A 23,283-nucleotide genomic window follows, 5' to 3' on the forward strand; every position below is an offset into this window, starting at 1 on the left:
AAGCTTCAAATTTGGTGTTCCAATGGTGTGGAGAGAGCCAAAAAATCATCATGATGACTGTTATTTCTGTGCAGTGCAAGTGCAAGGATTCAATAAGCATAAGAAACGAAAATGGGAGTAACATGGAATCTGCAAGAAGGCCTGTCCCTCATTGTGAAGATGTGCCTGTACCTGTGTTTACCATAAATAACAGTCATCATGATGATTTTTTGGCTCTCTCCACACCATTGGAACACCAAATTTGAAGCTTTTTCTTTGTCCTTTGCTCCATTTTCGTAATAATTCGATACATGCTTTGCACACTATGTGTGGTGCCCAAAACTTGTCTTGGTCCCCAAGCATAACCCCAAAATAGGCAAAATACACTTTTTTTACGAAGTGTGTTATGTTTCTTCTATGTTTTGGCAGTGTATATTCACCACAAATGTAACAGAATGAGTCTGGATCGTTAAGACAACTTCTTCATGATGAGTTCATGCTTTTCACTGGAAAACAGACAACAACATAAAGTTAGTGCAAAAATCAAGCTATGAACAAACTTTTAGAACACTAATTAACACAAAACTATATTGAGAACTGCTCAGTTCAAGTACTAATCCAAAGAAATTAATGAGATGATGCGTCGCATTTACCAACAAGTGCTATAAATAAGATACCAAAAATCTCAAAAACTTGAGCCAATCTGGCAAAACTGATGACATATTCAGAATCAGCACCCCAAAAATACCCCAAATTCATTAAAATATTTTGGACACCAGAAAAAAATTTTTTTTTCGTTGACCTGTGAATTGGAGGGATCCAATGGCTGGATATCCTTAAAGACAAAAATGTCCAGGAAGGATGGGAAATCTTGAAAAATTAAATTCTCAAAGCACAGTTGTTAACAATTCCGAAAAGAGGGAAGAATAGGAAGCATTTAAGGAAACCAGGATGGGTGAACACAGAACTTAAGCACATGCTAAAAAGGAAGAAAAAAATGTTTATAAAATGGAAAGAGGGAGGCATATCTAAAGAAGAATATAATGCTGTCTGCAGAACCTGCAGGGCACAAATCAGATTATCTAAAGCTGAAAATGAATTGAGGCTTGCAAGAGATGTCAAAAGCAATAAAGGATTTTGGGGATATGTCAAAAGTAAAAGAAAAGTCAAAGATGCTATAGGATTTTTACAGGATGAAAATGATGAAATGGTAAGACAGGATGTTGAGAAGGCTGAACTTTTAAATTCCTATTTTGCATCTGTTTTCTCTGAGAAAGGAAATGTAACACCAACTGTTATTCACTGTCCTATTAAGGGAATAGAAGAATCCAGGATATCTATAAACAGAAAGATAGTGAGGAAACACTTAGCTAACCTAAATGAATTCAAGTCTCCAGGTCCAGATGAATTACACCCCAGAGTACTGAAGGAGATAGCAGAAGAAATTTTTGAACCCCTCTCCATAATCTTTGAAAATTCTTGGAGAACAGGAGAAGTGCCAGAAGACTGGAGAAGAGCAAATGTTGTTCCTATCTTCAAAAAGGGGAAGAAGGTGGACCCAGGCAACTATAGGCCGGTGAGTCTGACTTCTATACCAGGAAAGATCTTTGAACAAATTATTAAACATGTCAATACCTGGATAAGAATGAAGTGATCAAACAGAGTCAGCATGGGTTTGTAACTAATAAGTCATGTCAGACTAACTTAATTTCCTTCTATGACGGTATCACTGATTGGGTGGATCAAGGAAATGCTGTAGATATAGTATATCTTGACTTCAGCAAAGCATTTGACAAAGTCTCTCATACAATCCTTATTGAAAAAATGACTAAGTATGGAATGGACAAGGCAACTGTTAGGTGGATTCATAACTGGCTTAGTGATCGGACCCAAAGAGTGGTCGTAAATGGCTGCACATCCAGTTGGAAGAATGTCTCAAGTGGGGTACCACAGGGCTCTGTCCTGGGCCCTGTATTATTCAACATCTTTATCAACGATTTAGATGAAGGAATTGAGGGTAAACTGATTAAATTTGCTGATGACAAAGCTAGGAGGGATAGCTAATACTAGAGAAGAGAGAGAGGATTCAAAAAGATTTAAATAAACTGGAGAAGTGGGCAGCAACTAACAGAATGGTTTTTAACAGGGAGAAATGCAAAGTACTACATCTGGGCAATAAAAATGAAAAAAGCATATATAGAATGGGAGGAATAGGGCTAAGTGACAGCACATGTGAAAAAGACTTGGGTATACTAATAGATCACAGACTGAATATGAGTCAACAGTGTGATGCAGCAGCAAAAAAGGCAAATGCAATTCTAGGATGTATTAACAGAAGCATACAGTCTAGATCACGTGAAGTAATTATTTCCCTCTACTCCTCTTTGGTCAGACCTCATCTGGAATATTGTGTCCAATTTTGGGCACCACATTTTAAAAAAGACATCAACAAACTGGAGCAAGTTCAGAAAAGAGCGACCAGAATGGTGACCGGTCTGCAAACCCTGTCTTATGAGGAAAGGTTGCAGGATTTGGGAATGTTTAGTTTGCAAAAGAGAAGACTGAGAGGAGACTTAATAGCTGTCTACAAATATCTAAAGGGCTGTCACATTGTAGAAGGATCAACTTTATTCTCGTTTGCACAAGGAAAGACTAGAAGCAATGGGATGAAACTGAATGGGAGGAGACACATTAGATATTAGAAAAAACTTTTTGACAGTTAGAGTGATCAATGAGTGGAACAGGCTGCCACGAGAAGTGGTGAGTTCTCCTTCAATGGAAGTCTTCAATCAGAGGCTGGACAGACATCTGACTGGGATGATTTAGCGAATCCTGCTTTGAGCAGGGGGTTGGATCAGATGGCCCAGGAGGTCCCTTCCAACTCTACGATTCTATGATTCTATGATTGCCATTAAGAACTAGGTCCTGGGAGTGATACTATCAATACACAGAGCCGTGATGTTCAGATCCTCTAGTATGTCTGGGATTGCATGAAAAGACACTTTGTGAAAGTCATACTCAAAAAAAGATCTATGATTGGTTCTCCAAGATTGTGTGTAAATGTACCTTGAAGAATTGATGCTGTTTTGCAGGCAATGGGTGGTCATACCAAATATTGATTTGATTTAGATTTCCCTTTTGTTCATTCACTTTGCATTTTGTTAATTGATAAACATTAACTGTTAACACTTCTATTTTTTTATAACATTCTTATTCTGCAACATTTTTCCACACCTGCTTAAAATTTTGCACAGTACTGTACATATGAGGTTTTCCAGGAAAGAAAGCTCATTGGAACATTAAATACATACATAACAATAGAGTAGTATAAGATTTCATGTTTATTCACGACATAAAATGTATTAATTATATCTATGACTTTGCTTTCCTATTTGGATTTTATCAAGATCTTGTTCTTCAACTGTTGGTGATTAGTTCAATTTGCACTACTCCCCTCCAGCTGCTTGACCATTCATCTATCAACCATGTTTTACAGAGGATGTGGTGTGCTTCGGATCATGAGCCGTTCCAAGCCTTCTCCATACATTCTTCTTTCCATCATTCTGCTTAGCTTCATCTGTCCAAAGAATTCTTTTCCAGAACTGGGCAGGCTTTAGATGTTATTTGGCAAAGTCAAATCTGGCATTTCTATTTTCAAGGCTGCATAATGGTTTGCACTTTGTGATGAACACACTTTATTTGCTGTCATGAAGTCTTGTCCTTATGGTAGACTTAAATACTGAGACACCTACTTCCAAGTGTTCTTCACTTGGATAGATGTTGTAAAGGGGGTTTCTCTTCACTGTGGATGTCAAGGCATTTTTAAGTTCCAAAGCTCACTAGTGTTCTCTTTTTTTGCTAAATGTTCCAAACTGTTGATTTGGCCACTCCTAAAATTTTTGCTGTCTGATGGATATCTTCTTTTTTTCCACCTAATGATGGTCTGTTTCTCTTCCATTGAAAGATCCTTTGACCGCATTTTGTGGGCTCACAGCAACAACTTTCAGGAAAATGCCACATCAGAAATCAGCTCCAGACCTTTTATCTATTTAACTGATGATGGATTAACAAGGGAATAGATAATGCAGTCCATTAAAGAAGTTTTGAGATAATTAATTAAATTTAGCCCTTCTAAAAAGAGGCAGCTACATATTAAAGAGTTGTAATTTCTAAACCCTTGCACCAATTAGGATGTGAATACTCTCAAATTAAAGCTGAGAGTCTGCACTTTAACCCATTTTGATTATAGAACTGTTTCTTGAATATGCTTTGGTAAACAGTTAAAATGCCAAAACTTATGCCACTGTCAAAATATATATGGACCTAACTGTAGATTAATAGATACATTCAAGATACACAAAGCTGCACAAGTTCAAATTGTGGATTGCAAGACTAAAACTTTCAACCGTCAAACCAACATAAATCCTTATCCACTAAGGAGACAGCATTCCATAGCAGCTTTAAGTTTAAAAAATGACTTTTATTCACCCATGTAAGATGTGACCTTTTGATGTCTTCTGCACAAAGGCTTTCTGCAGCTAGACAGATAGACATATTATCTGCATGGACAAGTTAGCATACTATCCCTGTGTATTTGTTGAAAACTTTATTTTAATTCATTAGTAATAAAGAATGTACATGTCCTACTTTGGGTGCAGGTTTCTGAAGTCAGCTCAAAGCTGAGCTTGCTATATACACAAAAGGTGACAGCTGTGTTATACATCTGGCATCTGCTTCTAATATTAACAAACAAAGCTAGCTTTAATCACTGCTTTTTAGCCATATAGATACTGCTGTCAATCTCTGTCATTGCCATTTTAATGGTTCTGATATGTATACACTAATATTTTGGTGCACATCCACACCCTCTCCACAACATGATCGTAGGGTGCTAATAGGCTGCCATGTCTGCCAAGAGCCTAATTTAGGCACCCTTTGCAACCATTTTTGTACTCCCATGAATACACTGAGATCATCATTTTTGGTGGCATTTTATGTCATAAACCTTGTACAATTGCAAATTAATTTAAAAAAAATAAGTTTTATATTTTATTCTTTCCAGAGTTTTGAAGATGTTGAGTAAAAATATCTAACAAGTTTTGTGTTGTTCTTAAAAGTTTTACAGGAGACTCTAAACAATCCACTAGTACACGTTATGTGGAGACACAGTCCATGCAGATTGGAGCATCTTATATGATACAGTTTAACTTGGTAATGGGATGTGGTGAGCAGTTCACTCCACATATGGACAATCAAGTGAAGTTGGAGTACTCAACCAACCATGGTCTCACATGGCACCTTGTGCAAGAGGTAAGATTAGGTTAATGAGAAAATATACTATATAGTAGGTTACTGAAAAGATTGGTATACATCTTCCTAACTAAAAACTACTGTTAATTTATTAAATTATGACTGTCATTTCAACAGACTTTGAATAATAAATCAGTAGTACAGGAGAATATGTAACTTTATAATATAACTTTTTTGTAAAAATTTGCATCTTTCTCCACTTATAAACAACTTATTCCCCTCCCCCTGAACACACCATCTCCTCTGCAGAAACCCCCACCCCCAGCCCAAATCCATTTTAATCAAAGCAATGCATAATGTCAGCGCATTGAGGTGTCCAGTTAGTGTCAGACTGGGGTAAATATGGTCCAACAGTGGAATTTATTTTAGGAGACCACCAAACAGATACATGGTGATACTGCTTTATCAATCAATTTCAGGCTTAATGCACATACATATGTGCATTCTAGCACATAATAAAGAGTGCAAAGGAGAATTGTATTATATTGTGCTCCATTGCAAAATCAGTTAGGTTCATTCATCAGTCATACGTCTGTGACATACATCTTTGGTGAAGTGGTGTACTGTATGCAAATCTATAGGCATACAGTGTGATGTATCACCCACAAGTTCCCGTTGTAAAATAAATTCTATTCTCTTCTATTCTATACCCCCAAAAATGGAATGTCTAAAAGGACACTTTTTTTACTCAGTTGGGTAAAGAGAGTTAGGGTACCGTTACACCTAGCGATCCCGACCAGCGATATGACGCGGTCAGGATCGCTGGTGCATCGCTAGGTGGTCGCTAGTGAGCTGCCACACAGGCAGATCTCACCAGCGACATCGCTGGGGACGGGGATCGCTACTTACCTGTCAGACGCGGCGATCCTGCGTCCTCCCGCCCGGCTCCACGCGTCGCTCGTCGGCACCACAGGAAGCCCAGCAGGAAGTGGCTGACGAGGAATGGTCCAGGAGCTTCTCGCGCGATCAGCGATTACCAGCGGGGGAGCCGGTCGGAGGTAAGTATCACATGCAGCGATATCGCTAGCAATATCGCTGCAACGTCACAAAATCGGTGACTTTACAGCGATATTGCTAGCGATATCGCAGTGTGTAACGGGGGCTTTACCATACTGTATATGGTTACTCTTTGTTTAAATGACAGATGCTTTTCCCCATCATGAACTCAATTGTAGGGCCAAAATGTATTGTTAAAAGGCCTGTACTTGATGTGTAGGCTATGATTATAGAAATATCACATATTTGTATATCTGATTTATCATATAGACTAAGGCTAGGTTCACACGAGCATATAAAAAAAATCATTCAGAGTTTCATCCAGAAAAGTGGGACAATTTTTTTCTCACTTGTCATCCGTGTACAGCCTATATATAATCCGTTTTTTTTACAGCAGCATCTATTAATCATTTACAAGACTATTTGCACCTTTGTTACAGAATTGAAATGTATCCGTAAAAATCATATGCTTCACTGAGGCATCCAATTTTTTTCTCGCACCCATAGACTTAAATGAGTAGGTCTCATGCAATTTACAGAGGAAACTAGTGCATGCTGCAATTTTTTTTCTCAAACTTGGTCAGTTAAGAAAAAAGTGCTTGTGCACTGCCCCATTGAATAATATTGGTCAGAGTGTAATGTGTTTTTTTAATAGACAGCGCTATGTCAGTATATATGTTTGTTTGTACAAGCCCTGTTGGTCCTAATGATCCTTGTCAGAAAATGGCAACATACACTAATCTGGTCTGAACAGACTAGGTCATGTTAATAGTAGACATCACCTGCAAACAGATCAAGTTATGGCCATGTGAACCCAGCATTCTAAAACGTTTATCCATTGCACAGATATATGGGTGATTGATGCATTAAACAAATTCTTAAAAGTGACATCCATCACCCATAGAATATAATGGTGTCTATAATTAGACCCTAGACTAGTCCCACGCAGGGTACAATTAAATATACCATATAATAACCAAACAATACTGCCTTGTATACAGCTATTATAATACCAATATATAATTCTAAAATACCATCGTAACATGTCCAAATAGTATTCACAGACGATATACAGTGTATTTATACACCTATGAACACCTGCTTTTACCATTAGAAATTATAATTTTTTGCAAAAACCACAGTAAAAAGCCATGTGGATATACAAAAATTACAATAATACCAGAGCAAAAAGCATTGGACTCTTCTGAACTGGCCTTCTTTGAGACCTGATCTAAATCTTATTGATCATCTGTGGAAGGAGCTGTGGAAGGAGCTGAAACAGGCAGTCTTGAGAAGACACCTTTCACATCTGAGACAGATGGAGCAGTTTGCTTATGAGGAGTTGGTCAAAATACCTGTGTTAAGGTGCAGAAGTCTCTTTGAGAATTACGGAAATCGTTTGTTAGCAGTGATTGCATTAAAAAGGTTAGGCAACAAAATATTAAGTTAAAAATTTTCATCCATGCGATTTTCATTAGGTTTTTTTATTTTTCTGTTGAACTACACATAAAAAGCAATGTCTGATTTTCATTAGTCGATATTCAGTAAATTTAAATTGAAAATTACTTATGTCAGTACAAGTTATTTCAGTGATCATTGTGGGTTTGTTACTTTAATAGAAGGGTACCAACAGTTTTGTCCATGTGTGTACCAACAGTCTTGAGAAACATTTAGTACACACACACTTTGACTTCAGGATATAAAAATAAGATATGCAATAAGTTAAGTGGTTACATCTGCCAATTGTGGGGGATTTGTCAGCCATCTAGTTGATAGCAATTGTGTCATGATCCAGGATGGGGTTTGTCTTTGGCCGTCCTGGTCAGACAGGGGTTAATTGTTTCTGCCTCTCTCTGGCAGAGGGCGGCTATTTAATGCTCACTCGACCTAGGTCCAGTGTCAGTTATACTCCTGCCCTCAGCGGAGTTAGTTGACCTCGTGCGTACGTGTGCCTTGTGCCTGATAACTTGTTGCTTGTTTGGTTTTGATCCAGTTCTGTCCCTGTTACGAGTCCTGCCTGTCCCTCTTGTACTGCGCTACCTCTCTGTGTATGACCCTCTGCCTGTGACTTGACTCTTCTCTGCTCGTCCCTCTGGTACCGCACAGCCCTCTCCGTGCATGACCCTCACTTGTCTGACCTGCGTTTTCCCCTCCTCTACTACAGTTGCCCTACAGTAGGTACATTACATCATCAGCAGTAGGACGCTAAGCCCTGCCCCCCTGCAGTCACATGATCGTAGGTCCTGGGACTCCTTACTATTTTCAGTGCCGCAGGTCCTGTGTGCTTGAACCATCACTACAGTATTGGACCCCGTGCTCTCCTATAGTGTGGGTAAGTCACCCTGCTCTGCGTGGCAGTTTGCAGACGCTGACAGGGTCCTGACTTTAGAGTACTGACAAATTGTTTGGTAAGCTAGAACAAGGTTTCCCTGAAAAAGATTCAAGTGTCATTCTACCCATGTTCTTTGTCCAATATCCCAAATAGTGCCAGTTTAAGTTCACATAATATAGGGATTGACAGAGAGGACAGTAACCTAAAAGCATTAATCCAAAAAGTGGATATTGGGATGCAAGACCATATCATATGCCAAAAGTCAGCATTTGGAGAATGGCAATGATGGCATTCTGTGGAAGGGGTCCTGCTGTTCATGTGTAAATGAAAATATGTCAGATAGGAACCCGACGCCTAACCTTACCCCCCTCCTAGGGCCCCCTCCTCTCTGAGCCTTGCTACGCTCAAATGCCGCAATGAGAAGTGGAGCACGGATGTTCTCCACTGGCTCCCAGGTCCGAGCCTCTGGACCATGACCCTTCCAGTCCACCAAATAAAACTTTTTACCACGTACCACCCTGCATCCCACGATGGCATTAACTTCAAACTCTTCCGAGGACAGGTCTGATATCCCGGCAGATGACTCAGAGAACCCGGACATGAGGACAGGTTTAAGGAGGGACACGTGGAAGGTGTCAGAGAAAGCCAAATGTGGTGGAAGGGCCAGACGGTAGACCACAGGGTTGATATGCTCAAGGACCTTGAAGGGACTAATGTAGCGAGGTGCGAATTTTGTGGATTTGACTCGCAGCCTGATGTTACGGGCAGAGAGCCACACCAAGTCGCCAGTAGCAAAGGTTGGAGCGGGGCACTGGTGCGTGTCGGTGGAGGCCCTCATTCTCTCCTTGGAGGCCCGGAAAGCATCCTGAGTGCAATCCCAAATGTCACATGCCTCCACCGCCCAGTCTGCCACCCTGGAATTGGTGGACGACAGGCATGGGCACAGGAATGCGTGGATGCTGGCCGTAATTTAGGAGGAATGGGGTCTGGCCGGTGGAGTCGGCTACAACATTGTTCAAAGCGAACTCTGCCCACGGCAGCAAGGATGCCCAGTCATCCTGCCTGGCCGAGACAAAATGTCATAGATATGTGACCAGGGTCAGGTTGGCTCTCTCTCTACCAACCCGTTTGTCTCGGGATGATAGGCTGAGGAGAAATTTAGCTCAATGCTGAGCATGCTACAGAGCTCTCTCCAGAACAGAGATGCAAACTGGGGAGCCCGGTCGCTGACAATCTTGTCCGGCATGCCGTGCAGGCGGAAAACGTGCTTAATAAAAAACGCTGCCAGGCCCCGTGCAGAAGGTAACCGGGAGAGAGGTACCAGGTGCACCATATTGGAGAAATGGTCGGTGACAGCCCAAATGACCGTGCTGCCACTGGACTTGGGCCCCACCACAAAGTCCATACCGACCATCTCCCAGGGCCTGTCCGCTACCGGCAGGGGGTAAAGTGATCCAGCAGGCCGCTGCCGAGAGGACCTATTCTGGGTGCAAGAGATCCACACCTGAATATAGTCCCTGACGTCACCGGCATTATGCGGCCACCAGTACGTCCTCGCCAGAATCTCAGAGGTCTGTTTTGTCCTGAAATGTCCACCCACCCTGGACGAATGAGCCCAAGAGAGGACCTCTGGTCGCAGATGGGCAGGGACAAATGTCTTGCCCGGAGGTACTGACTCAAGTGCGACCGGGCCACAGTCCTCAGGCTCTCGGATTGGACGATCAGCCGAGGCTCCTCCTCCTCCGATGACACCACGGAGCGAGAGAGAGCATCGGCTCGGACGTTCTTCATCCTGGAGAAAAAAAATGGAGTGTGAAGTGGAACCAGGACAAGAACAAGGACCATCTGACCTGGCGAGAATTTAGTCGCTGGGCTGTTTGCAAATACACCAAGTTCTTGTGATCGGTGAACACCTGGAAAGGGTGGTGAGCCCCCTCCAGGAGGTGTCTCCACTCTGAGAAGGCCAACTTCATCGCTAGCAACTCCCTGTCCCCGATGGAATAATTGCTCTCTGCCGGTGTGAAGGTCTTGGAGAAAAAGAAGCATGGGTGCTTCCGACCTTGTGTGTCCTTCTGAAACAGGACCGCTCCAGCACTGACGGAAGAGGCATCCACATCGGGGCGATGTAGAATGGGAGCGCTAGCGAAATGGGACTTAATGGAGGAGAAGGCCTTGGAGACAGGTTCCGACCACAACTTGGGATTTGCACCCTTCTTAGTGAGGGCCACCAAAGGGGCTACCAATGTCGAGAAGTGGGGAATGAATTGGCGGTAATAATTTATGAACCCCATAAAGCACTGCATCTTTTTGAGAGAATGGGGCTCCTGCTAATCCATCACCACCTGTAGCTTGGCAGGATCCATGGCCAATCCCTGAGCGGAGATGATATAGCCCAGGAAAGGCAAGGACTCCTGCTCAAACACACACTTCTCCAACTTGGCGTAGAGGGAGTTTGCCCGTAGGAGGTTGAAAACTTTGCAAACATCTCTCCGGTGAGAGTCAATATCTGGAGAGTAGATGAGGATATCATCCAGAGAGACTACAACTGAGGTGGTGAGCATACCCTGGAAGATGTCGTTTCCAAAGTCTTGGAAAACAGCTGGAGCATTACAGAGCCCGAAGGGCATCACCAGGTATTCATAGTGCTCATCCCTGGTATTAAAAGCTGTTTTCCATTCATTCCACTCACGGATGCGAATCAGGTTGTAAGCACTCCCGCAGATCAAGCTTAGTAAACACTCTCACTCCCTGTAGCCTATCGAACAGTTCCGATATCAGGGGCAGAGGATACTTATTCCTAATGGTGATGGCGTTAAAACCCCTGTAATCGATGCAGGGACGTAATTCTCCATTCTTCTGGACGAAGAAAAATCCCGCCCCCGCTGGTGACACCGACTTCCTAATGAATCATCTTGCCAGATTCTCCCTGATATACTGAAACATGGCCTCTGTCTCCAGGAGAGATAGGGGATAGACTCGACCCCGGGGAGGCTCATCACCAGGCAAGAGGTCAATAGTACAGTCGTAGGGGTGGTGAGGAGGAAGAGTCTCCGCCGCCTTCTTGGAGAATATGTCTGCATACTGTCAATAGCATTTGGGGAGAGAGGAAAGATCTGCGGGGACTTCAGTGGAGGCAACCTAAACACAATCCCTCTGACATCTACCCTCACAGGATTTACTCCACCCGAGAATTCTCCCTGAGGACCACTCTATGGGGAGAGTGATGACGCAACCAGGGGACCCCTAAGAGGACCTGGTCGATACCCTCGGGCATGACAAGGAGAGATAGCATCTCCTGATGGGAAGGCGACAGCAAGAGTATCAGCGGGATGGTCTGGTGGGTGATCGGAGAGGGTAGTGTCGCTCCATTCACCACTCTGATGATGACTGGCTGAGGTAGTAAAACCAGAGGAATTGCGTGCCGTTGGGTGAATGCAAATGACATGAAATTGCCCTCCGCCCCGGAATCCACGCAAACCTCCACCGTCAGAGTGGAAGAGCCAAACTCAAGCGTCCCCTCAAAGGACAGCTTGGAAGAAAATGTTGCAGCATCTAGTAGGCCTCCTCCAACAGCCACTAGATGTGAGCGTTTTCCTGGCCACTGTGGGCACCTGTTGGCAGGGTGACCAGACTGCCGGCAAATGTGACAGACCACAGGTGCTCACGTGGACCAGGACCTAGGTCCCCGTCAAGAATTCACCATGGCCTCTTGGAGCTCGGATGCCCGATCGGGAGGTTCCGGAGGTTTAGTAAAACTGGGTGCCAACCTAAACCTCTGCCTACACTGGGACCGCTCCAACCTTTGCTCTGAAAAACGAAGGTCTATGCGGGTGGAGATGGTGATGAGCTCCTCCAGTGTGGCGGGAATCTCCCTGGTGGCCAGGGCGTCCTTTACATGGCCAGCCAGACATCTCCAGAATGCCGGAATGAGGGTCTTATCTGACCTCTCCAGTTCTGAAGCCAGTGTCTGGAACTGGATGGCATAATGGCTGACCAGAGGCGAGTCCTGCGATAATGCCAGCAGCTGGAGCGTGGTATCATGGGTGACTCGCAGTCCCAAAAAGACCTGCTTCAAAGTGCCCAAGAGCCACGTGGCACCCTGCTCCACATGATCACCACGCTCCCACAGCAGTGTGGTCCACACCAGAGCCCTGCCCGACAAGAGGGAAATAACAAATCCCACTTTAGCACGCTCGGAGGGGAATCGTGCAGCCAGCAGCATGGTACACTGGCTCACGAAACCCCTAAAAGAAGCACTATCGCCCGAGAACTTCTCAGGCAATGGGAGGCGGGACAAAGTCGGGGCAGGGATGGCAGAGGACACATGGGAGACAGCCTCTGTGGCTGCCTGAACAGCGACTGCGGTGACATCCACAGCTGAGTCTGGGCGCTCAAGAGCTCCAGCTGCCCTCCACCTGCTGGATGTACCGCTGCAGTCGCTATGCATCCGCCATTACTAGTCAGACCCTGGCACTTGTATAATGTTAGGGCTGGCGGAACGCACCAAATAATAAAATAATAGTAAAGTGCGTTCGCAGCCCGGGGTCCACCGTGCAGGGATGGTAAACTGCTGCTTAGTAATGGCAGAAGTATAAAGCGGTATACAAAAGGTCACACGTGGGTTAACGTCACCCAGTGTGAACAGGGCGAACTGTTACCTCACAGAGCCGCACTATCGCAGAACATAATTGCCGGAGCCTGTTTAGCTCACAGAGCTCGGCAACGGAGCACACAGAATGCGGTCACAGAACTCTGCCCCAAGGTCACGGGGTCAGAGTCCCTGTAGACCTTTTGAGCGCACGGCGTTGCACCTGCGGACGCCACTATAGGCGCAGACTGTGGTGGAGTGTCGAGCACGTGCACCGTGGCGTGCAGAGCCACCGGTGGACACTGATGCCAGTCTGAGACTCTGCCTCTACCTACACCTAAGCCTGGTCGCTTAACAGGCTATGCTGCACAACACATGTGTACCAAGGGTAGGGGTTTCTTAATGAGTCATTCACCAGAGACATTCATACATGCATACAACACTCACTCCTCATAGTCTGGTAATGCAGTCTATACTAGCGCATGGCCGAGAGGCCATGCGAACCTTTTATAGCAGCGTCCTTCCGGGACCTTCCTGATGGTCCAATCCGAGCTGGAGAAGGACCTGAGCATGTGACCTCCGATCTCCAATGAGAGTTCATCCCATGGGCATGCTCAGTGGAACGAAAGGAGGACTTAGTCCCTGGAGTAGCATGCGTTGCTATAGCTGGACCAGAGGTGGCAGCAGCCACCAAACCAACAGAGCTGGTCTGAGCAGAGCACCAGGATCGACGAGTCTGCTGAGCAGCCTCCTCTGCGGCCGGAGAGGAATGGGAGACTGTCGAATGCAAAGCTCAGGATTCCTGCTGTGCAGCGACAGGAACCCAACGCCTAACACTTCTTGCCAGTCCTTCAGCAACAATGAGAGAATTGCCATATGTAATCTCCTATCACCCTAGACCTCCTTCACACTCCTACGTTCCTCACCCAGTCACCGCCAAAACTTCTCCTGAGTATCCCCCATCCTCTGGAATTCTGTGCCGTAACACGTCCAATTATCCACAATATTCTGAAGTTTCAGACAAAACTTGAAAACCCATATCTTTAGAAAAATAACAGCCTGTAATGGCCCCACTGCCACCTCACCACCACCGGAGCCGCCACAACCCTCAACCTACTGTCTCCTTCCCCACTATCCTGTAGACTGTAAGCCCCCCAAGGACAAGGCCCTCTCCCTTCTATACCAGTCTGTCATTGTTAGTTTGTTCATTTTAACCTATACTTTTATTTTGTATATAGACCTTTTTCACATGTATAGCACCATGGAATCAATAGTGTAAAAAATAAAATATAATAATAATTATTGGCCTCTCTATCTCACCTCCACTGGCATTGGGGAAGAACCAACCCTAAACAGAATGATGGTCCCAACAGCCCTCACACACAGTATGATGTTCACCACAATCCCTCACACAATATGATGGTCTCCATAGCCCTCACACAGTATGATGGTCCCCTCAGAACCATGTAAAGTGTAAAGTGCTGCGGAATATGTCGGCGCTATAGAAATAAAAATTTTTATTATTAGAACCACTATAAAGTATGATGGTCCCCCCACCATACAGTACGATGGTCTCCACAGCCATCTCACAGTATACCGTAATTGTCCAACCCATCAAACATTTTCCTGATTTGCCTGATGGTCAGTTTGGCCCTGCATGCACTAGTTCATAATTTACTGTTGCAAGAAAAAGTGAGTGACCCCTTTGGCATTAACGGAATGTTTACATTGATTACTAATCTAAGTCAGAATTCTAGTCAAACAGAATCTAACTTAGAAGGATTCTGTCAGAATGATCCATACCTCAACCCCCAAATTGCTTTTTTGATCTTGTTGCCTTCGGAAAGATAATATTATATAAGTCATTACTAATGCACTGTCTGTCACTCACTGCCTGGAAATTCACTGCTTCAATTCATATAGATCAGGATTAAATTTTCTATAAAGTCTCAAACCAAATCCAAAGTCCCTGCCTCTCTTACTCTATTCTCTGCCCAGTCTGACCTTCCACTGATTGGCTGAGAATTCACTGATTTGATTAAACATATGGCGAGAGCTGTGAGTTAGACAAAGGTGAGGTGGAGGCTTAAAAAGTACTAGATAATCCAAGACTGCTTAAAGCGTAGCCATTGTTTTCATTTTTATTTCATAAATCAATAGTGCACATGAAAATAAGAAACTTTGTAATATATCGTGCCAGAGAAATCAACTTCTTTGTCTGACAGAATTGATAACTCATTGTCAAAACTCTAAATTCTCTGTGTCTGGAGGAGAGTAGGTTTTTTCACCAACATAGAACAGGATTCTTTAATGTCAGGGCAGTGAAAATCTGGAATTCCTTGCGTGAGGAGGTGGTGATGGCGAACTCAGTTGAGTGGTTCAAGAGAGGCCTGGATGTATTCCTGGAGAACAACAATATTGTATCTTACTGTTATTAGGTTCTTTAGAAGGACTTAGATCTGGGGATTTATTCTGAAGGAATATAGGCTGAACTGGATGGACAAATGTCTTTTTTCGGCCTTGCTAACTATGTTACTATGTAATTATGAGGAAAAATCTGCATTCAGTGAAGACAGACTTTCCCATTACTGAGATAGGAGATGGCAGTTGTTTCTGATGAGATTCTGTGTAGATGGATGAAGGAAGAGAGGAGCACTGCCTCTAGCTCCTCCCACCACCAGTTTACATAGATTATTAATAGCAGTTGCCATCTCCTATATCGTAGAGCTTCTTATTTTTATATGTACTATGGATTAATTAAATAAAATTTAGCCGACAGTTACACTCAAACCCCTTTATGACCTTGGATGTATCCATACATCCAGGTTGGCTGGTACTTGCTGACCTTGGACGTATAGCTGATACTGACAGCTGACACCTGGCACTCAGTGCAGGAGTGATACCAGCATTGCTCTCAGCATTTTAACCGACTAAATACTGTGATTGCTAGAGATCACAGCATTTAGTAGGCATGCAGAGGGAGCCCCCTCTGAACTCCGATAGGCGCCCGATCGTTGCCATGGTGACCCAACGTCATCATGACGACATCCAGGTCACAAGGCACTAGCAAGTTAGTTAGATCATGCGCAGTGAATGATCTAACTAATTTGTGTCTGCAGAGCTGACAGTTCTAATGCACTGCAATGCTTAAGCTTTGGCAATGCATTAGAACTGCGATCACACTGCAGAAACACTACGGGCAAGTGGGAAAAGTGAGGCTAAGTGGCAGAATTGGCACATCTTAGAGATGCTCCTCTTCTGGGGTGGCTGAGAGCTAATGTCTTTAGCCTGGGAGGCCAGTATCCATGGCCCCTTCCTAGGCTATTAATATCAGCTCGCAGAAGTCTGCATAGCCCTTGCTAGTTATTAATTATAGGGGGACCCTACGTCATTTTTTTTTTTTAGAGGTCCCCATTTTAATAGCCAGTAAAGGCTAAGTATAAAGTTGTAAGCTGATATTAATAGCCTGGGAAGCTTCATGGGTATTACCCCCTTCCCAGGCTATAAACATCTGCCCCCAGCCATTGGCTTTCCCTCTGCTGTTTAAGAAAATTATGTGGGAGCCCATGCCATTTTTTTAAAATAAATAATCTTTTATTAAATACATTGTCACAATCTATTTTTGGATTCGTGACAGCGCTGGCTCTGCTTTAAATTAAATGTTGTTTTTTGCTTTCGTGCCAGCAAGGGTTAATGTCATTTTCCGTGCTGGCAGCTTACTGGAAGCTGCTGTGTTGCTAGGTCAGCTGATGTGGGTGGTGACCACTCCCACCATCCTTTAAATAGTCACATGATGCATCAGCTGACTGTTGGTAAAAGAGTTTTCTATGTACGCCAGCCTTGCTCTCTAGTGTCTGAATCTGCTACATCTGTGGAGTTCAGGGTCCTGTTGCTGTATCATATGTGATGTGGAGCTTGGCAGCAGAGCATGGAGCTTAGTTGCTTGATTGTTTACTTTGTCTGTCTTATGCTTGTCACTATCCCCTGTGTTTGTACTATCTGCAATGATGAGGCTAGTGCACTAACCAGCGTTTAGCAAGGTGACAGCTAAGGACCAGGTATGTGATGGTGAGGGGGAAGGACCTGCATAGGGCATTCAGGGAGGTTAGTGATAGGCACAGGCTGAGTTAGGAGTTGCACCATCCCTCCTTCCTTAGGCTGTGTTCACACAGCGTTTTTTTTCACGTTTTTCCTGCGGATTTACCAAAAGTGTGCTTAAAAGAAGCTTCCCATTTTTTAATGCATTTTGCACTTTTTGTGCATATTGATGCATTTTTTCCGTGAAAAAAAATGCTTCGTGGTAAAAAACGCAGCATGCTCATTAATTTCGCGGAAAATTCCGCATTTCTAGCTATTTTCTATGTGTCTGGGGACGTGCGGCAAAAACGCACAAATATCAAGGCAAAAAACGCGCATTTTCAGGGAAGGAGTCCGGTTTTTATGCAGAAATTTTCTGCATACGTGTGCACATAGCCTTACTATTAGGGCCTTCCTCCCCTTTTTCCATCCCGTTGTTGGTGTTTGTTTTCCATTTGCTGGACCGACCCTTGTGATCGTGACATACATGTACAGTAGAAAATCCATCAAGAACTTCGGCACTCAAAATGAACATTTATTGTCGTATTCAGAATTTGAGGCAAAAAAATGAAGACTCAACCTATATGGATACAACTTACTACTGAAAAAACAGAAAAAAGAAAAATATGACCCTTTTAGATACAGATTATTTCAGCAGAGATTATTTTATTTGTTTTTTTGCCTCAAATTCTGTATGCAACAATAAATGTTCATTTTGAGTGCCAAAGTTCTTGATTGATTTTCTTCAGTGCTGTTTCTTCAGAGCACCAACATGTCTTGTCTCTACCAGTGAGCACCCCTTAACTTTTGGACTCATGCATGTACAGTAAGCTGCACACACACTGTACTAATTGTATTTGTCACCATCATCTGTATATCTACCTATCCTATGCATATTTACTGTATGTAATCCATCTATTCTATCCTGTCGGCTCCTGCTGTGATTTTACACTATGCTGCTGGTAAATTGCCAGCTTTTCTTCTATGTATGCATTATATATATATGTGTGTATATATATTTATTGTGTGTGTCACTGACATCTATATATTTATATATTCTGTGTGTATATGCTGTAGCATGAATTGCTGGCTTTTCAAAGGACATTGGTGCATAAAAATGGTCTGAGTGCTGTGCGATTTTTTTCTCGCACCCACAAACTTGCATTGGCGAGTCTTGGCTGAGTCACTGTGCCTATCATAGCATGCTGGACTTTTACACGCACGCTGAACACGCCTGAGAAAATGAACACTGATGTGAGCTGCTGCCCCATAGATTAACACTGGGTCGAGTGCTATGCGATGTTTTCTTGCATAGCACTCAGCCGTATTCTACGGTAGTGTGACTCTGGCCTAAAAGTGGAGTAAAAAGTGATTAAACTACATTTTGCCCAACAAAACAAATGGTAAATACAACACAAAAAAATGATTTGTACAAAAGTAATAAAACTTAAAAAAAAACTACATTTCTTTAACACCTTCACCACATTGGACATACTGGTACTCAGGGGCATGCATAGAAATCATGATTGCCCTCTATACAGTATAATGGTCACCACGCATCCCTCCATACAATATGATGGCCCTCACACAACTCTCCGCACTGTGTAATGGCCCTCCCACAGTATAATGCCCCCACATAGCCAATCAAACAGTATAATGGTATCCACATAGTCCTCTCAACACTTTAATGCCCCCCACTTAGTCCTCCAAACAGTATAATTGCCCTCACAGAGCCCTCCAGACAGTATAATGGCCCCCCTCATAGCCCATGAAACAAAACAACGTCCCACATAGCCCTCCAAACAATGTCATGGCCCCACACATAGTCCTCCAAATAGTATAATAGCTCCCACATAGCCCTCCAAATAGTTTGTCTACAACATAGCCTTCAAGATAGTAAAATGACCCCCACGTAGCCCACTAAAGGCACCCAACATAGCACTCCAAACAGTATAATGTAATGACTTCCACAATGTACTTATTGATATATAAAAAAAAAAATCTCCCTGTGCCCCTGCTACTTTGGTCTGAAGTTCTGCACATCAGGCATGATGACATCACTACATCCCACTGAGATGTCAGAGCTCAAAGCACAGGGCAAATTATGTAGGAGAACTGTTCCATCATTGCCTTCAACTGTATCTGCCTCCATGATGCAGGTTACCTTTCCTGCTCCATATCTGGAACCACCTAGCCATACAGCAGGGTTGCCGGGGGGGGAAGATATTCGGGCCTGGACCGACTGAACTATGTGACCGTGGGAGGCTGTGACAAGGGAGGAGAGGTGCTGGTAAAGGAAGCTGTGCAGAGAAAGGGCGCGAAAGCAGAGGGTGCGGGATAGAGGCCAGGCTGTAGCACCGCTTTCCCAGAGAACGAGATCCTCCCATCCAGAGACAGACCGAAGGATGAGGTGTAGAGAGCGTCGTATTTGAGTACGTGGACCCGTTAGCCTCCGTGACTAGAGGAGACTTCCCCATGACAGTGCAGAAACAGTGACCCAAGAGCACAGTCCCAGAGACCGCAGTGACAAGCTGGGGCCCCTGACCGTGGCAGAGAGACCTCCCAGTGTGTGCAGCATCGTTCCTGTGGAGAGACAGTCGGGGTATCATATAGAGATTCAGAGCAGGGGAGACTCAGGTTCCCAGCATCTCCCTGCTCCTGGCTTTAACCCCTGAGGTCCCAGCTTCATTTAGAAAAGAGACTCTAGAGACTGCAAATGCCGCTGTTGTCGGTGCCAACGTGGGAGAGGTAGAACCCTTCAATCAAGCTTTCCCCGGACAGATAAGTTCTATTTTTCTGAGGTTAACCGTTTCAATGCCTGCATAACTGTTTTATTGCTTTCTACAGCTCCATTGTGCTGTTCTACTGTTTTATACTGTCACCTTTAACCCCCTACTGCTCCTCCCTGCGTGGAGAGAAAATCCTTTTAAATAAACCTTTAACTCTTGATCTGTCTCGGATCCGTGGCGACATCCTCAGTACCTGCAGTTTATTACACTGGCAATAGTGCTACCCCCCAACTCATGGGCCCCATAGCGGTGTCGTAGTATGTCACTCCAGGTATTTCCTATTTACTGACATGTTTCCAAAAATGAATGTACCAGTAGACCGAGGTGATCATGCAAGCATGGGAGCTCAGCTTGACTTACAGCCAATCACCTACACCAACAGTAAGGGCCAGTACCATCTCTGTCTGTTTAGCCATCTAGATACCACGGTCAATAGTCATTGCAGCATTCAGGGGGTTGTGAGAGAGAGGATTGTGAAAGGAAACGCCCTGTTTAGCTCCATCACCACTCACTTCACCTCGATCACAGAGTGACAATGGTTTAGATGACAACTGTAGGGTCATGTTCACACATTCAGTATTTGGTCAGTATGTTACAGCAGTATTTATAAACCAAAATTAGGAGTAAGTGAAAATACAGAAGTAGTGCACGTGTTTCTATTATACTTTTCCTCTGGTTGTGCCACTCCTGATTTTGGTTTTCAAATACAGATGTAAAATACGGATCAAATACTGAATGCGTGAACCTGGCCTAAGTCAAATAATCACCTCCAGGTCTGCAAGGTTTGGTGATCTGTTAGGTCCTGTCACAAGCAGGGTCCAACAAGCCTTCTCTCAGCGTAAAACTGACGGGTCTAATAATTAGACAAGCAATCAGACTATAAAATGTTCACCCCCATAGTGTGACTGAGAAAAAAAATAGAAAACAAATGATTTTGTAATGGTTAAAAAGTTTTTTGTTATGAAAGTCTAATATATACTTACCTTGTAACGTCTTCACATCCTGTTCCATCCAGATGTGTCTGAATCCCAGAATTACAAGCGGCGGAAGTTCACCGACCACCATATTGGGACACCCAAGTGATGGGTTTCGCAATATAGAAACTGCTGGTGGTACCAGCCTCTTGCGCGGTACCACCAGCGGAACACCGTCACACCACACACACTGTCTACGCCGTACACACCACACACACAAAAACACATTGTATATGCTGTACGCACCACACACACACACTGTATATGCCGTATGCACCACACATACACTGTATATGCCGTATGCAGCCTCTTGCACAGTATCACCAGCGGAACACCGTCGCAAACACGCCTCCACCGGGATCACCTGAATGATTCACTCAACACGACCATCTTTATACAGGAGGAGCGCATGCACAGTTTTAATGTGACCTCCACTATACTTTGCTTTAATTTTAACACAGGGGGATGGGTGAGTGCACATAGGAAAGAGGACACACAGGGGGAGACAGCTCAAACGAGAGAGCACATGATGGAAGACGACAGCACAGTGGTGGAGAGAGAGAGAGCAGACAAGGGGGAGAGCACATGGGGTACACAGGTCAAAGAAGAGATGACTTCACAGGAGAAGACAGCAGATGGGGGAGAGAGAAAGCGCACAGGGGTGAGAGAGACAGAGCACAGGGGGAGACAACTCAAACGGGACAGCACATGATGGGAGAACACAGCACAGGAAGGAGAGACACAGCAGACAAGGGGGATAGCACATGGGGTACACAGGTCAAAGAAGAAAGCACATATGGGAGAAGTCAGCACATGGGGAAAGAGAGAGTGGATAGGTGGGTGAACACATGGGGGGAGAGATTCTCAGCGCTGCAAAGCCTGCCCCCTTCGTGACATTACCGCCTCCATCTAGTATGAAAATAAATGAAAAACATTACGTATGTTTGGTATTGCACATTAATCTAGAAAACAAACTGTAAAACTATCACACTATTTAACCTGAAAAGATAGCACCATAAATAAGTGAATATGGCAAAAATTGCAGTTCAAATGCAACTTGGCGTCTAAAATCTATTACAGCCAAAATTGCACTCCAGAATTCAAATAATGCTCTTAAACATCCAAGCCCTGCCACATACCAAAATAGTAGTTTATGACCACATATTCGGGTATCCCTGTATTCAGGAGAAAATGCACAACAAATTGTTTTGTTCAATTACCAGTTTGGCTGAACTGGATGGACTAATGTCTTTTTTCGGCCTTACTAACTATGTTACTCCTGTTAATTTTGTGAAAATTGAAAATTTGAGGCAAAATCAACATGTTAGTGGGAAAAAAAAAATTCATAATATAAAATTCTGTAAAGCACATTTTTTACCTTAATTTTTCATATTTTTCCTTCCAGTAGTTTGCATTATTTTCTATAAAGTGCCTGAAGGGCTAATAAAGAATGCAGTTTAAAAAATTTGGTCTTGGTTGTAATTTTTCTGACACATAGATCCTTCAAAGTCACTTCAAAATTGAAGTGGTCCCTACTAAAATAGATTTTGTAAGTTTGTTGAAAAAAAGAAAATTGCAATAATGGTTATCTTTTATAACATTCTTAAAAATGAAGACAATAATGATGCCATAAAGTAGGCATTGTGCTAAATATTATTTATTAGTTTACTTATTAGGGGTTGTCCCAGAAATAAAGTACATTTTACTTACTAGTTCTTGAAATAATAATAATTTCCACAATTGGATGTGTTAAAAAAAATGTTCCTGTGCCGAGATAATCTTATAAATGTGTCCCTGTCATGGACTGTGCAATGGCTGTGTCTGGATGGATGGTTGCTCCAGTTCTTGGCCTGATCATAAACAAAAGAGAGTAAAGGCAGGAACGCATGGGATCACAGGTGATTGTTTTGGGAGGTAAAACATGTTTTTAAAGGGAATCTGTCAGCAGGTTTTTGCTACCTCATCTGAGAGCAACCTGATGTAGGCAAAAAGACCTTGAATCCAATGATGCATCATTTTCCTGGGTGAAACAGTTCTGACACAATCAGTTTTTAGATGTAAAATGTAGCAAAGCTGAGTAAGCTAACCCCGCCCACACCAGGCTCTGTGACATCAGTGAGGCTGCGCGGAGTCCCTGGATGACCTGAGGTGAATTGATGAGCGTGGGAAAATATGCAGAAACTTTCCCAAGCTCATTAGTTCATCTCCGGTCAGCAGTGGAGGCTGCGCAGAGATAGA

At 43.6% G+C, this 23,283-nt stretch overlaps 1 protein-coding gene across 3 annotated transcripts in view; it reads left to right on the forward strand.

The window, feature by feature from the left end:
- RELN (reelin) overlaps positions 1-23,283 on the forward strand; it is a 1,162,997-nt gene that overhangs the window by 828,307 nt on the left and 311,407 nt on the right. For all 3 annotated transcript variants that reach the window (XM_073573631.1, XM_073573629.1, XM_073573630.1), the window contains exon 21: positions 5,097-5,289. In XM_073573631.1, coding sequence (XP_073429732.1) covers positions 5,097-5,289 — 193 coding nt within the window. The remainder of the gene's footprint in view (positions 1-5,096; positions 5,290-23,283) is intronic.

Source organism: Dendrobates tinctorius, unplaced genomic scaffold, assembly GCF_039654945.1.
Source record: "Dendrobates tinctorius isolate UK_male_01 unplaced genomic scaffold, ASM3965494v1 ptg000035l, whole genome shotgun sequence".
Lineage (NCBI taxonomy): Eukaryota > Metazoa > Chordata > Amphibia > Anura > Dendrobatidae > Dendrobates > Dendrobates tinctorius.